The sequence below is a fragment of the Salmo salar genome, chromosome 01, assembly GCF_965601325.2.
Source record: "Salmo salar chromosome 01, fSalSal1, whole genome shotgun sequence".
In the NCBI taxonomy this organism is placed as follows: domain Eukaryota; kingdom Metazoa; phylum Chordata; class Actinopteri; order Salmoniformes; family Salmonidae; genus Salmo; species Salmo salar.
The window spans coordinates 166114230-166130643 of NC_138291.1; the positions used below are offsets into that span (position 1 = coordinate 166114230).

Below are 16414 nucleotides of genomic sequence, written 5' to 3' on the forward strand. Positions count from 1 at the left end.
GCTAATACAAATGTTATTTTCTGCATCTACCTCAAACCCCTGCACATTGACCCAGTATTGGTACCCCTTGTATATAGCCAAGTTATCGCTACTCATTGTGTATCTATTACTTTTATTATTACAGGTTTTACTTTTGTATGATTTCACCATTTTCTATTCTCTGTATTGTTGGGAACAGCCTGTAAGTAAGCATTTCACTGTTAATTCACACTGATTGTTTACAAAACATGTGCCAAATCAAATTTGATAACAGAGGGCATCCATCCTGGTGTATGCATCCAATAAACTTTGATAACAGTATGAGGCCTAGATATTTCCATAACAATGTTGTTCTCATAAACACTTCAAGGTTGCACAATGATCTTCCACAGGGACATTCATGATTTTAGTGTAATCAGTCATCTACACAGCCACCGTGGCCATCTTTGTCACTACTAAATATGTTCTGAGTGGTGGATGAAAGTATGGGGTCAATGGTCTATCCAACCTGATATTACCAGGCTAAAAACCATTAGACAGATCACATCAAACTTTATTTAAAGTGCATTTAAAAATGTAACACACAGTAACAGAAAACAGCAGTCCCAGATTTTTGTAAACAATTTATTCTCAACAATGTACAGATCCAAGCAGTGATTACCATTCACATCCATCACATCTTTATACAAATATCATTACAAAATCACTACAGTACAATATAGATTCTTCACATGATCTAAAATATTTGGTGGCCCCCTAAATTATTCTTATTATTTTACCTTAAAATTCAGCAGTTTATAAAAACAATGTAAACCATATTCACTATTTCAAAATGAAGTTTCTCTCACATTATTCAGCGAAAACGGGTGAAGGCAGACTTGGAGAAATTCTAGTAAAGGTTTTTTCTCATGGCTAAATGAAAGTCACAGGCTATTGTTACAGGTGTTCTTTAAAGGGGGGGGGGGCTGAAATTCCTGATTTGGCCTAATTTTTTGTTTTGGTCATTAAGAAATGCAGCGGCCATGACTGAAGCCAAAAGAGTCGTCTTGGAGGGGGTGGTTTAATGTGGGTGTCTCGTGTGTTCGCACGTGGCAAGTGCTTGTACATTCACTCTGTTAGAGAACTTGAAACAGCCTAACCAGGTCGTGTGTCTTGAAGTCACCTAGGCTAGCTAGCACTAGCCAACTTCTTTCGCCAATTAGCTTCAGCAGGCTAATGTGTGACCATGGCAAAGTTGGTTTGACAATGGATAGCCCATCTCTGGGGCTATTTAGTGTCCACCAATAAATTACAATGTAAATGGGAAATATATTTTATTGTTCCACATTTTTAGTTGTCTCATTAAATGTTTTTTATATTTGTATATGAATTTCTACAATTTATAGTCGTTTGAGGTTAAGTAATTGAGATGTGGAGCTATTGACCTTTTAAAATATTTTCTGATTTACATTGTGTAATTTACTGATGTACCCTAACTAGCCTCATAGGGATATCAAATGTCAAACCAAATTGACCATGGGCATGACAATAGGGTCAGTGCAGCTGTGCTGCGAAATGATTACTTGGGTGCTGCCTGCTGTGGGCAGGATTGAAATAAACCAAACCTAATGAATTTATGGGACCCTTCAATCCATGACACTTTTTTCACCATCATCTCGCAAATCTGTTATGGATGAGTGACGTTATGACCAAAATTATCCTTTTTACACTATGTAGTCAATTTTGATTAGAATAAATGTTTGACTCATATCGATGCCAAAATGGCTGTTTTCAAAACGAGAAGTTGCTTTTTAGGGGCAGTCGCTCTTTAGAGACATTCTAATAGACTATGATTTTTAAAAGATTTCCCCCCCGTTCTTCAAAATGAAAGACTTCAAAAATGCAAACATAGCTGTAAGAAGCCATGAGCATATTTACATTTGGCCTAATGTGCAAGGTCTTTTTTCATTATTGAAAATTACCAGCCATTACGAATCCCCAGCAAAATCATCCAGTTATCATCAAGGCATCATGTACATATTAATTAACTATCTAGACATGTCTTACAATCACTTTGCCACAGTTGCATTAATTATGTGCAAGTTAACTCTTCCCAATTGTATATTCTTATTCCTCCAAATTGGAGCTAAATTTGAATGCATGTGTTTACCTAGTTACAATTATTATTTCACACTGATCCTGGGTGTGTGTACATCTCAGTTCCTTATTGGTGAGTTAGCACACATATCAAACATTAGTGAACTGAACACCCATAGACGGGTACATCCTCTGTAGTTTAGGGTTAGAGCAGGAGCGGCTTAACCTTATCGGTAAAGGGAGATGGAAAAAGGCATACATTTGGAAACAATAACGGTAAACACAGACCTCCTGAGGTTACTACCAACAAATATTCAAGTACAGAAGCAACACATTATAGCAGCGGCTATGTCATTAAGACAGCACACAAACAGCGATTGTTTTATGTATTTTTCTTTTCATATTTTCTTGGGACGGTTTACTGGACACAAATGAAGCTTAGCACTAGGTTTAAAATGTGTCTGGGAAACAGGCCCTATATGTTTTTTTTTGTTGTTTTTAATTCAGTGTGATAAATCGCAGTAGGACGGAATCAATCAAGCCATGCGTCCTCCAGTTCTTGACATGCCAAACAGCTGGAATGTGACAAAGACAAAATAATTTCAACTTCAGGACAAAGATGTGGCAAAAAAACAAGAACTACAGAAACAAGCGCCTCCATATATCCCATTCCGCCTTTTTGTGCTACTTGATATTAGCCTGGTGAAGTAAAAAAGGAAAGAGCAATTCAGTTTGGATCCAGGCTAACTTGAAAAACCCCATGTTTTTGTTGTTACAAGTGTAAAAAATGTCTAATTATGTTCAAAACACCCATCCAATTAAAAAAATAAAATAAAAAAAAAACAGTATAATAAAGATTCAAGGAGACTTAAATATATTTTATTTTAAATGACTTACTCATCCAAGTTAAAGATTGTTGGCTTTGGAAAGGTTTTGTGGCAATACATGCGCATCTGCAGTATTTCATCTCCAGGCTTAGTTTACACCAATTATCTTTTAGAGAATTTATGATATTGGGAATGTTATCTTTAAAAACAGGTCAAACACACACACACTTGAAGTCGGAAGTTTACATACACTTAGGTTGGAGTCATTAAAACTCGTTTGTCAACCATTCCACAAATTTCTTGTTCACAAACTATAGTTTTGGCAAGTCAGTTAGGACATCTACTTTGTGCAAGACAAGTAATTTTTCCAACAATTGTTTACAGACAGATTATTTCACTTACAATTCACTGTGTCACAATTCCAGTGGGTCAGAAGTTTACATACACTAAGTTGATTGTGCCTTTAAACAGCTTGGAAAATTCAAAAAAATGTAATGGCTTTAGAAGCATCTGATAGGCTAATTGACATCATTTGAGTCAATTGGAGGTGTACCTGTGGATGTATTTCAAGGCCTACCTTCAAACTCAGTGCCTCTTTGCTTGACATCATGGGAAAATCAAACGAAATCAGCCAAGACCTCAGAAAAAAAATGTGGACCTCCACAAGTCTGGTTCATCATTTGGGGCAATTTCCAAACGCCTGAAGGTACCACGTTCATCTGTACAAACAATAGAGATGAACGTACTTTGGTGCAAAAAGTGCAAATCAATCCCAGAACAGCAGCAAAAGACCTTGTGAAGATGATGGAGGAAACAGGTACAAAATAATGTATATCCACAGTAAAACGAGTCCTATATCGACATAACCTGAAAGGCCGCTCAGCAAGGAAGAAGCCACTGCTCCAAAACTGCCATAAAAAAGCCAGACTACAGTTTGAACTGCACAAGGGTACAAAGATCATACTTTTTGGAGAAATGTCCTCTGGTCTGATGAAACAAAAATAGAACTGTTTGGCCATAATGACCATCATTATTTTTGGAGGAAAACGGGGGAGGCTTGCAAGCCGAAGAACACCATCCCAAACGTGAAGCACGGGGGTGGCAGCATCATGTTGTGGGGGTGCTTTGCTGCAGAAGGGACTGGTGCACTTCACAAAATAGATGGCATCATGAGGAGGAAAATTGTGAATATATTGAAGCAACATCAAGACATCAGTCAGAAAGTTAAAGCTTGGTTGCAAATGGGTCTTCCAAACGGACAATGACCCCAAGCGTACTTCCAAAGTTGTGGCAAAATGGCTTAAGGACAACATAGTCAAGGTATTGGAGTGGCCATCACAAAGCCCTGACCTCAATCCCATAGAAAATGTATGGGCAGAACTGAAAAAGCATGTGCGAGCAAGGAGGCCTACAAACCTGACTCAGTTACACCAGCTCTGTCAGGAGTAAATGGGACAAAATTCACCCAACTTATTGTGGGAAGTTTGTGGAAGGCTACCCGAAACGTTTGACCAAAGTTAAACAATTTAAAGGCAATTCTACAAAATACTAATTGAGTGCATGTAAACTTCTGACCCACTGGGAATGTGATGAAAGAAATAAAAGCTGAAATAAATAATTCTCTCTATTATTATTCTGGCATTTAACTTTCTTAAAATAAAGTGGTGATACTGACTTAAGACAGGGAATTTTTACTAGGATTAAATGTCGGGAATTGTGAAAAACAGTTTAAATGTATTTGGCTAAGGTGTATGTAAACTTCCGACTTCAACTGCGTCGGTGTATGTGTTATATATACACACACACACACACACACACACACACACACACACACACACACACACACACACACACACACACAGAGAGAAAAGGACTACAGAATATTTAATACTCAGTGAAGTAATACGAGGTGTTTAGTGGTATAAGTCTCCTGTAAACAAATACTATATCAGTATGTGATTGTGTGAGCTTACTACAGTATGCAGAATTCATTTTCTGTCTGAACAAGTGCTTTTAATATGCCCTGCGAGGCAGACAAAATACTGCAACAATTACTCTGACCTGCAGAGTGAATCTGATTGGTTGGCTGGGCATAAAACTGTATTCCCACCCATCATGGGATACATTCAGGCAATCAACGACCTCAAGGACTTTTGCACTTTACGGAGTCAAAACAATAACACACCAAAACAAAAAGGAACAAAAAACATTTTTTTTCTTTAAGTTCTAACTTCACAGTATTTAACAAGATAACAAACAATACATTTGCACGTGCGTTATAGGTTAAGGGGAAAATCGTCCTGCAGGTATGTATGAGATAAAAGTTGAACTTTCAAAATAAAAGTCTGATATTGTATGTCAGCAAAATGGGGTAGTGAAGAAATAAGAATTTCCTTAACTTTTTAGTTCAATTGAAATGCACCTCCCCCTGTCTAGTTTGGGATGTAAAAGGACCACCAACATGCAAGGAATCACGCATCCGAATACCCTGCATTCAAAACAGTCATTACAATCATCCTCAAAGATCATGCTTTTCACAAAAAACAACAATAACAAAAAAAACACATTACATACATTTTTTTTTTTTTTTTTTTTTTTTACAATTGCTTGCTGTTGAGTTTTGGATTGACAACCAACCAAGGTCACAGACAGACACACTATCAAGACAAGAGGACTTGTGTTACAGTCCTAATAACAAAAGGGTGAACATTTTCAGCTAAAGTTCTGTATGCCGTTTCCATACCCCCCTCCCTCCGACACTGTTAAACAATATAGTCTTACGTTGCCACAATCGAGCCCAAGTACTGTTTTCACAAATGTGAGAAAGACAGAATTTGATATTTAAAACAATATGGGGTCAGGAAAGATGATATTATGGCAGCTAGTAAAACATCCATGCACACAGAACACGTCACTTCCACACCACAGAACAGAGGCAGCCTGAGAGTTTACCTCAGAGTTTTAACATGTAGCAGTGTTCAAGGTCTCTTTTTAGAATCACAACCAAAACCCTGCTACAGTATATGGATTCAACTAGATGAGAATATCAATATCAGACTTGTATGTTTATATAGCGTATGTATGTAAACCCAGTTCATGCTAGACACTGACTGGAAAGCCTCTGGTAAAACATAAGGGGGTGGTGGGCGGACAGAAAACTGAAGGACCAACTACATGTTTGTTTAAGAAACCTTATCACAAGGCTATGCAAGAAATACCACAACTATCCGATGATGCAACACACAGATCACTCTACTGATGTACACCCTCCTTACCCACTTCCCACTTTGATGTAAGCATGCTACTTAGTTATTTTCCTGTTTTTAAGACAAGTCACTTTCAACCACAACAAATATAGAATCATATGCACTCTTTCTGTCTGTGACGTGTTTGACTGAATGGTTTATTCAACACAGCTTCTGACCTGCCACAAAAATACTGTTCATTACTCTATTACTTTAAATATGCCACTACCAATTTTTCTTTCATTAACTCAACGCAATTACTTTGATTGATGACTACAATAAAAGACAGGCTATTGTTTTTCGAAGATATACAAAGGCAGTGTCCCCCATCCAAAAAATTGCTGGTTAGATAAATACGATAATATCAGCATTTTCTTTACTCTATTACCTCTGTTGTGGTTGCTTGGCTAGCAGCTGTCCTGGCAGTTGAGGACAGCTGCTATGTTGTTTTCTATGAGACTTTTAATGTCATTTCTATGCCCACTACGTTATTTTATAACCACCCCCATATCAATTCTATGGTCGGTATCATTCTCTCTAGTTCTAAACTCCCTCCCCCTACACTTATCTCTGAGTGGCACTTTCCGGTCGATACGTATAGATTTAAAAGCTCTTCTTAACTGAAATCTGATCCTAAATCAGCATTATTACCCCCCCCCCCCCCGGTAAGTATAAACCCAGGATTTTACCACAACTAAATGACAGAAGCATTTACAAAGTTTTGCATTGTTTTTTTCCTGCGTTTTGATTCAAATGTCCACTCAGTAGTAGAGTCGCTGGAGAGCTCAAATGAAAATAACCAAAATAAAAAGAGAAAACAAAAATGGCTACGCTGACAATATCTTTTCATTTCTGAATGAGATGTTGAAATGAAATAAATGTTTCCTCCCTTGATTAAGTTAGCCCGCTGGTTCCCCCGTGTCCCCCTCGCCTGTTGCTTGGGGGGCGTTGACTGCCTCTGCTGGCTAACACCTCCCTCCCACCCCGCCCGTCAAGAAGGTTGAGGAGGGTCCCGGTCCGCACCCCCCTCCCTCCCCAGCTGGCAGACCCTTCCCCCAGTAAAGGGTAACATGTTCCCTGGGTATAAGAGGTTCCCCGTCCGTCGTCTCCCATAGTGAATGACCTGGAAACACAGTGAGACCAATATTATTAATTAAGCAAAATTAGGAATAAACCTTCCTAATTTTGCTTGCTTATTATTTTCTCAAATAAGGCGGCTAACAAACAGACACTAAAGTGGATAGGATCTCTCGGCTCTATAATTAGATTTGACCATGAATGTGCAAAGTACCCCCTTGAACAGGTATGTTCCTATGGAAAGCATTACACCCCGTAGAAGGCCGCCAGCCGTTCCTTCAGAGGCAGTGGAAACTGGTCTGAGAAACGCCTCCAGTTATCCTCGCCCACCTGGTTCTTGAACCCATGGAGGATCTGAAAATATCAAACAACAATTAGCACAAAGCTACGCATGCACACATTGTGGATCAGGATATTCACCCCTTTCCCTCACACAGATCAGGCCTAGAGTCTACAAGACTACATGGCAGTTATCAGTTTTTACCTTGCCAAACATGTCTCGCAGATCATCCTTTGGATTTACCCACGAGGCCACTGCATCACAGAAAAATATAAAGTCCTGGAGGAAATGAGAGTAAAGGTCTGCCTTGAGACAACAAGAGTTTCTCTGCTAACATCACTCACTCATGGGGCCATATAACCAGTAATGCAGTTCCTGTATTTTTCTTAGTCCTCAACTGATGGGGCCATGAGAAGAAGATAAGGGCAGTTCCCATGTTATCCTCTAGAGGGCAGCAATGCCTGGGGGCCTCACCTGTACCACTCCTCCAGGGTTGACACTGATCATAGTGCAGATACCTCGGAACGCTGAGTCTTTTTCCTCATTGTCTCTTATGTTCCTTAGAGAGGTGCACCTGTCAACAGGAACAGCCACGTTTTACACCAGGCCAGAGGGGCTGCCTTAAAGCACTGCATTACAATTCAATACCTTTACAGCACTCTGAAATGACCATTGACTGTATTCAATAATGTAATTGAACTTGCATAGGTATATCATATTACTATTACCTGTTAACACAAATTCCACTATGGATAAATTGAATACCTTGCAAAATATAAAAATACTACATCTATTGCATCAAGGTTTGTTGATCGTATGGCAACTAAAAAAAAGAAGAATAACCTATAGTATACTAAAAAATACAATTTGCCACTTTTACTTCATACTTGTGAATTCAATCTACAATCATTTATTTTAGACCTTTAGAAGATTTTATATTATCAGAACTCCTTTTACCAAAGACTACTTCAGAAGATACAAAATATTCTTGTGGGGAGAAAATGATTTCTCTCAGATAATCTAAAACAGTATCAGACTGGTGCATGCACATCAAACAAACCGGTCCTTCTGAAACTTTGTGTTAAAGCACTTAACTATACACTAATGAGTAAGTCACTAAAAACGGTTTAATCACTTTTAAAATAACTTAACTTTGGCCCATATGGCATTTAGGTTAACCTTTACTATTGCACTTTATAAATGCCAAATCTTTTTATATGAACTTTTTTCTTAAAGGAAGTTGAGGAATTCTGGGATAGGCGCATGCAGCTGGATGACTAGTGGACATGGGGGGGGGGGGGGGGGGGTGCGCTGTGAATGCTTTTGGGAATTTTTGTGGAATGCTTCGAAAAAATTTTGTGGAATGCTTTGGGAATTTTAGGGAAGCCTTTTGCTTTCACTTTCTGAACCAGCAGGCATGTGACAATCTAATCCCATGCACTAATTAGTAGTTAGCGACAATTAACAATGACAAACTGTAAAATAAATAAACCAGTAATGTATAAAATACATGAAGGTGCTACTGAAGCAAAATACATCACAGACAGAGGACCTAAAAGAGGAATGGATTAGTCACATGGTTGGCAATGATTACGGACTGATTCAGGAGAAACAGAAAATACTTATTTCAGAAAGAAAGAGAGGGAGGAAGAGAGAAAGACAGAGACAGGGAAGGAGAGAGAGACAGGAAGAGACAGACATGGAGAAAGAGGAAAGAGGAGAGGAATATGAATTAAATAAAAGATTGAATAATACACACCAGGGTCTTATAAACTGCTGTAGCATGGGTGCCACCTCTTGAGGACAAACGTAACCAAGACGACCAATTGTTATTGCTAAGGTAACGCAATCACGGTTATACACCACCAAACGCCAACCAAGACATGAGCAATGAGGAGAAAAAATAAAGAAAAAACAAACAACTCAGAAACATAAATCAACAGAATCCATGTATGATAATAAACAGAAGAATTCACTAGTGTTGATTATTACTGCCCCGTGTAGGCTAGTATGGCACTAAAAACAAACACCTCGTTTAAGGGAGAACACTTTGACAACACAATATCAATCAAACAGCAACATGCCTGCTCGGACGTCAGAAATATGAATGTTGAAATGGCCTCTGTTCTCTTACGACAAACTCCTCTTTCCAAAATGTTGAATGAATGTTCTTCGTCTAACTTTAAAGTGTAAAATGTGAAGTCATTAGTTAGCCAAATGCCAGTATGGAATGTTTACACGGTTCTTATTCTTCTCAAAGTTGGCAGCTGGGAATTGAGCTTTCAGAGGTTTCTCCCTTAAACTCACAAAAAGGTTCATCTTTCCATAAGAAACAGAAAAACGTTTCTTCTTTTTTTGGTTGTAAAGAAATGACCAACTACATGGGAGGAGACAAGTATCCAGTACAGCAGCTTCTTATGAGGAGACAGAGAGGAGGACCTACGTTTAAGAGACACAAAACTATGCAACATTCTCATTAAGAAACAGGCATTTATGAACAGTCCAATGAGACATGCAGAAAGCAGATGATAGGCTCATTAGAAATAAAGTTCAGTGCAGGATAGGCTGATTGGCTGCAAATGAGGATGGAGGGGAGGGGTTATAGCTATACAGTGCCTTCAGAAAGTACTCATACCCCTTGACTTTCACATTTGTTGTGTTACAGCCTGTATTCAAAAATGTATTAAATTGTTTGTTTTTCCTCACCCATCTACACACAATACCTCATAACGACAAAATGAAAATGTTTATTTTTTTATGTTTGCAAATGTATTGAAAATGAAATACAGAAATATCGAATTTACATAAGTATTCACACTACTGAGTCAATACTGGAAGCACCTTTGGCAGCGATTACAGCTGTGAGTCTTTCTGGGTAAGTCTCTAAGAGCTTTGCACACCTGGATTGTGCAACATTTGCCCATTATCCTTTAAAAAAATGTGTCAAGCTTTGTCAAGTTGGTTGTTGATCATTGCTAGACAAACATTTGCATAGATGTTTCTAAGTCAAAACTGTAACTCGGCCACTCAGGAACATTCAGTGTCTTCTTGGTAAGCAACTCCAGTGTAGATTTGGAATTGTGTTTTAGGTTCTTGTCCTGCTGAAAGGTGAATTAATCTCCCAGTGTCTGGTGGAAAGCAGACTGAACCAGATTTACTCCAGGATTTCCACCTGTGCTTAGCTCCATTCCACTCATTTTCTTATCCTGAAAAACTTCCCAGTCCTTAACAATTACAAGCATACCCATAACATGATGCAGCAACAACTCTGCTTGAAAATACGGAGAGTGGTATTAAGTAATGTGTTGTATTGGATTTGTACTCAGGACAAAAAGTTAATTGCTTTGCCACATTTGTAGCAGTATTCATTTAGTGCCTTGTTGCAAACAGGATGCATGTTTTGGAATATTTGTATTATTTTCACTGTCAATTAGGTTAGTATTGTGGGTTAACTACAATGCTGTTGAGCCATCATCTGTTTTCTCCTATCACAGCCATTAAACTCTGTATATGTTTTAAAGTCACCATTGGCCTCATGGTGAAATCCCTGAGCGGTGTCCTTCCTCTCCGGCAACTGAGTTGGGAAGGACGCCTGCATCTTTGTAGTGACTTGGTTTATTGACACACCATCCAAAGCTTAATTAATAACTTCACCATGCTCAAACGGATATTCAATATCAGCTTTTTTTTTACCCATCAACTAATAGGTGCCCTTTTCTGCGAGGCATTGGAAAATCTCCCTGATCTTTATGGTTGAATCTGTGTTTGAAATTCACTGCTCGACTGAGGGACCTTACAGATAATTGTATGTGTGGGGTACAGAGATGAGGTAGTCATTCAAAAATCATGTTAAACACTATTATTGAAACTTATTATGTGACTTGTTTAGCACATTTTTACTCCTGAACTTAGGCTTGCCATAACAAAGGGGTTTGTTTATTAGTTATTGAATCAAGACATTTCAGCTTAACATTTGTAAACATTGCGAAAAACATAACTTTGGAGTAATTGCATGTAGGCCAGTGACCAAAAAAAATCGATTTTAAATGCAGGCTGTAACACAACAAAATGTGGGAAACTCAAGGGTGTGAATACTTTCTGAAGGCTCTGTATATGGCCTCAAACCCCATCCACCTCAATAGAGTTGATGTGACTTTATACTGTATGTGTGTTTTAAAGTGCTTTGAAGGATCAAATTGGTGAGCTATAAGAGAATCAAAATGAATACATTTTCTGAATGTTTTGATAGGTTAGCTGAAAATGAAGATTAGGAGAGTTCTTGTATGAAACACTCCAAAGGAAACCAAGTCGATTATGTTTTGATTTATCGTACTAAAATAGAATGGTAGTGGACTGAGCCCAACAGCATAGACCTATGGCTCCATCAATCCATCACCTATCCTGCATCAAACGTTTGCCATCCTTTAACTAAACATTCAACATATATTGGCAGATATGCATTCACATTTAAAAAAACACTAACTAAAAACAACAAATAAATAAACTGACAAACAAACAGGAACAACAACTACAAATTCCCTAGTTTTCCTGGGGGGTGTAGGGGGGTTAGTTAAGCAGGTTACACTTCACCCTCATTTTGGCTCAGTTTGGGTTCTTGTTTCATGTTGGCGGCCATTTTGGATCACCCAAACACGGTTTCCAATTCGACTAGAGCCTCTAAATAAAAGCAGAGTGTAACCGAAGGTTTGTTTGATAAGTATAGGTGCTATAACATTTCTCTCAAAACCCCAAAAAATGTTTAGGATGGGATTAGCTCTTTCCTCAGTCAGCAAAGACAACTAGTTATTATTATTATTATGATGATGATCATCATCATGAGTGTTCAGTAAACATTCAGTTTGTCAAATTAACCGTATGAAAACTCTTGAAGCATTTAGCTATACACTCCACTGTCTCAGTTAAGACCTCACGGTCACCTACTGATGCTGCTCAACACTTCAGCTTCACTTCAAGGGAACTAAAGCTAGAAAAATCTGACAACCAACGGTGCAACAGAATCAATCCATTTCAGTTAATAATGCCAAGACTGTACACTTACAGGGTTTGCTCGGTTTTGGCATTTCCCCAGATTCTTACTCCATGAGGAATAAATACTTCATCTGTCACTCTTTCTCCCCTCCTTTATTTCCCTCTTTCCACCTCAGCCACATTTAATTTCTTTCAGCAGAGATCCAACAGCCCATAAACACAGCCTCTAAGCCATAGATCATTGGGTCCAAATAGTTGGGATGTTTGGTTGAAACCGGCAAAACCTGTAAGGCCCAGAGCATGGGGAGGCTTTCAGATGGAGATTAATGGCCTCTGCTCCAGTCAGAGGGTGCGTCCCAATAACCTCTCCTTCTTCCTGAAGTCTGCACTCGTTCACTACTCCCCAGATATTTAAAAGCATTGGATTGGTGTTGGCATGGGCTACGAGGAGTTTTCATATACCAGTAATTTCCCTTCAAATCCATGAAGGGAATTGAACGAGTGCACACTTCGGGAGAAAGGAGATTTCATTGGGGCGCACCCAGAGTGGCCCTGACTGACTGTGCTGTGTAACATCTCCCTGTGTGGATGGCAGGTTCAGCACAGCCTGCAGCACCACCTTGTGGTGGTACCTGTGTTCTCCAGCAGGGTCTTTGGGGTGTTGGGCCTGTTGATGATCTCAACCAGCTGGTGCAGCACCATGGTCACGTAGGGCTGCATCTCAGCCCCTGGGGAGAGGGGAAGGAGAAGGGAGGTCAGGGAGGCGTAGACACACATTCATGAGAATGTATCCAAGCTGGTATGTGTGACCACTTTCTGACAATTTCCGGACACTCACCCATTTGTATAGATATCTCTCCGATTGCCCACGTTGCATTGTTGCACACTGATATCAACTCTGGGTTCAGATTAGTGCCTAGTATAGGCATGAAATCAGCTGCAGAGAAGAGAAAGAGATAGAAGCTTAAACCATTGGTAACTGATAACCTGACATTCAGACTACTATACACATCTTGTATATCAGCTGGTTTGTTACTGCCAGTCTGGTGTAAGAGAACAGAGTACCAGGCTGTGTGTTACTGCCAGTCTGGTGTAAGAGAATAGAGTACCAGGCTGTGTGTTACTGCCAGTCTGGTGTAAGAGAATAGAGTACCAGGCTGTGTGTTACTACTCTTACTGTGTAAGAGAATAGAGTACCAGGCTGTGTGTTACTACTCTTACTGTGTAAGAGAATAGAGTACCAGGCTGTGTGTTACTACTCTTACTGTGTAAGAGAATAGAGTACCAGGCTGTGTGTTACTGCCAGTCTGGTGTAAGAGAATAGAGTACCAGGCTGTGTGTTACTACTCTTACTGTGTAAGAGAATAGAGTACCAGGCTGTGTGTTACTACTCTTACTGTGTAAGAGAATAGAGTACCAGGCTGTGTGTTACTACTCTTACTGTGTAAGAGAATAGAGTACCAGGCTGTGTGTTACTGCCAGTCTGGTGTAAGAGAATAGAGTACCAGGCTGTGTGTTACTACTCTTACTGTGTAAGAGAATAGAGTACCAGGCTGTGTGTTACTGCCAGTCTGATGTAAGAGAATAGAGTACCAGGCTGTGTGTTACTGCCAGTCTGATGTAAGAATAGAGTACCAGGCTGTGTGTTACTGCCAGTCTGATGTAAGAATAGAGTACCAGGCTGTGTGTTACTACTCTTACTGTGTAAGAGAATAGAGTACCAGGCTGTGTGTTACTACTCTTACTGTGTAAGAGAATAGAGTACCAGGCTGTGTGTTACTGCCAGTCTGATGTAAGAATAGAGTACCAGGCTGTGTGTTACTACTCTTACTGTGTAAGAGAATAGAGTACCAGGCTGTGTGTTACTGCCAGTCTGGTGTAAGAGAATAGAGTACCAGGCTGTGTGTTACTGCCAGTCTGGTGTAAGAGAATAGAGTACCAGGCTGTGTGTTACTACTCTTACTGTGTAAGAGAATAGAGTACCAGGCTGTGTGTTACTGCCAGTCTGGTATAAAAGAATAGAGTACCAGGCTGTGTGTTACTGCCAGTCTGGTATAAGAGAATAGAGTACCAGGCTGTGTGTTACTGCCAGTCTGGTGTAAGAGAATAGAGTATCAGGCTGTGTGTTACTGCCAGTCTGGTGTAAGAGAATAGAGTACCAGGCTGTGTGTTACTGCCAGTCTGGTGTAAGAGAACAGAGTACCAGGCTGTGTGTTACTACTCTTACTGTGTAAGAGAACAGAGTATCAGGCTGTGTGTTACTACTCTTACTGTGTAAGAGAACAGAGTACGTACCGATGCATGGCTTTACATGCTGGAAACAAGCTTTAGTCAGGTCACCCAGCAGAGCAAAGGAGCTCTGACGCACCTCTGGCATTTTGTCCTGAGAGAGATAGAGAGGGGGACAGAAAGAGACAGCCAGAGATTAGTCATGACTCACGGACCTGAGAGATTAACTATGTCAGGGTTGGTTGATCTGTAACACTGCGAGATCACTGGTTGGTTGGTTGATCTGTAACACTGCGAGATCACTGGTTGGTTGGTTGGTTGATCTGTAACACTGAGATCACTGGTTGGTTGATCTATAACACTGAGGTCACTGGTTGGTTGGTTGATCTGTAACACTGAGGTCACTGGTTGGTTGGTTGATCTGTAACACTGAGGTCACTGGTTGGTTGGTTGATCTGTAACACTGAGGTCACTGGTTGGTTGGTTGATCTGTAACACTGAGGTCACTGGTTGGTTGGTTGATCTGTAACACTGAGGTCACTGGTTGGTTGGTTGATCTGTAACACTGCGAGATCACTGGTTGGTTGGTTGATCTGTAACACTGCGAGATCACTGGTTGGTTGGTTGATCTGTAACACTGAGGTCACTGGTTGTTGGTTGGTTGGTTGGTTGATCTGTAACACTGAGGTCACTGGTTGTTGGTTGGTTGGTTGATTGATCTGTAACACTGAGGTCACTGGTTGGTTGGTTGGTTGATCTGTAACACTGAGGTCACTGGTTGTTGGTTGGTTGGTTGATTGATCTGTAACACTGAGGTCACTGGTTGGTTGGTTGGTTGGTTGGTTGATCTGTAACACTGCGAGATCACTGGTTGGTTGGTTGATCTGTAACACTGCGAGATCACTGGTTGGTTGGTTGATCTGTAACACTGTGAGATCACTGGTTGGTTGGTTGATCTGTAACACTGTGAGATCACTGGTTGGTTGGTCTGTAACACTGCAAGATCACTGGTTGGTTGGTTGGTTGATCTGTAACACTGAGGTCACTGGTTGGTTACCTGCATGCACTGGTACATGAGCGTGAGGATATTGCTACGGGCAACCAGCTGCTCGATGTTGCCGCCCAACCCCTCGGCCAGTCCACTGAGCAGGTCCAGAGCCACAATCATAAAGTCCTTATCAGGAGCCTCGTACTGGTCTGGCTGGGACTGGTGGAGCTGGATGGAGAGACAAAGGGGAGGGAGACAGGAAAAGGGGGCAGTAAGCAAGGGAGACAGACGATTGAATATATGGTAGAAGAGAGAGAGAGAGAGGAGGTAGTGTGACAGAGGGTGATGGAAAGAGGAGAGAGAGTGTGGATTAGATTTGGGAAAATAGTTATTTGAAACAATTAGATTGCACATTCCGCAAGCATGAAATCCAACCGCGAGCAGATAATCCCCAAATGTTCTCATACACACACAATCTGTGCCAATACCCTTCTCTATGGTGTGTTCAGGACTAACTCACACAGCCAGCTGGCACAAACAAGATGGTGTTTACAGGCAAGAAAGCAAGCACTAAACAAACGCTCCCTCACGCAACAGTCTCTCACACCCCCGTGTCCCTCACACACCCCCGTGTCCCTCACGCAACAGTGTCTCACACACCCCCGTGTCCCTCACACACCCCCGTGTCCCTCACACACCCCCGTGTCCCTCACACACCCCCGTG

General features: G+C 40.5%; 1 protein-coding gene across 2 annotated transcripts in view; it reads right to left on the reverse strand.

Moving 5' to 3' along the window:
• Nucleotides 1-2918: 2918 nt before the first annotated feature.
• Nucleotides 2919-16414, reverse strand: part of LOC106569531 (transportin-1) — a 52633-nt gene continuing 39137 nt past the window's right edge. Inside the window, exons 17-25 of one of the 2 annotated variants that reach the window (XM_014140980.3) lie at nucleotides 15760-15918; nucleotides 14769-14856; nucleotides 13312-13410; nucleotides 13106-13201; nucleotides 9244-9319; nucleotides 7959-8058; nucleotides 7689-7763; nucleotides 7419-7558; nucleotides 2919-7250 (exon numbers count right to left, since the gene is read on the reverse strand). In XM_014140980.3, coding sequence (XP_013996455.1) covers nucleotides 7451-7558; nucleotides 7689-7763; nucleotides 7959-8058; nucleotides 9244-9319; nucleotides 13106-13201; nucleotides 13312-13410; nucleotides 14769-14856; nucleotides 15760-15918 — 801 coding nt within the window. In that variant the 3' untranslated portion in view covers nucleotides 2919-7250; nucleotides 7419-7450. Of the gene's footprint in view, nucleotides 7251-7418; nucleotides 7559-7688; nucleotides 7764-7958; nucleotides 8059-9243; nucleotides 9320-13105; nucleotides 13202-13311; nucleotides 13411-14768; nucleotides 14857-15759; nucleotides 15919-16414 lie in introns of those variants that run through there. The other variant, XR_006758437.2, reaches the window with a different exon arrangement.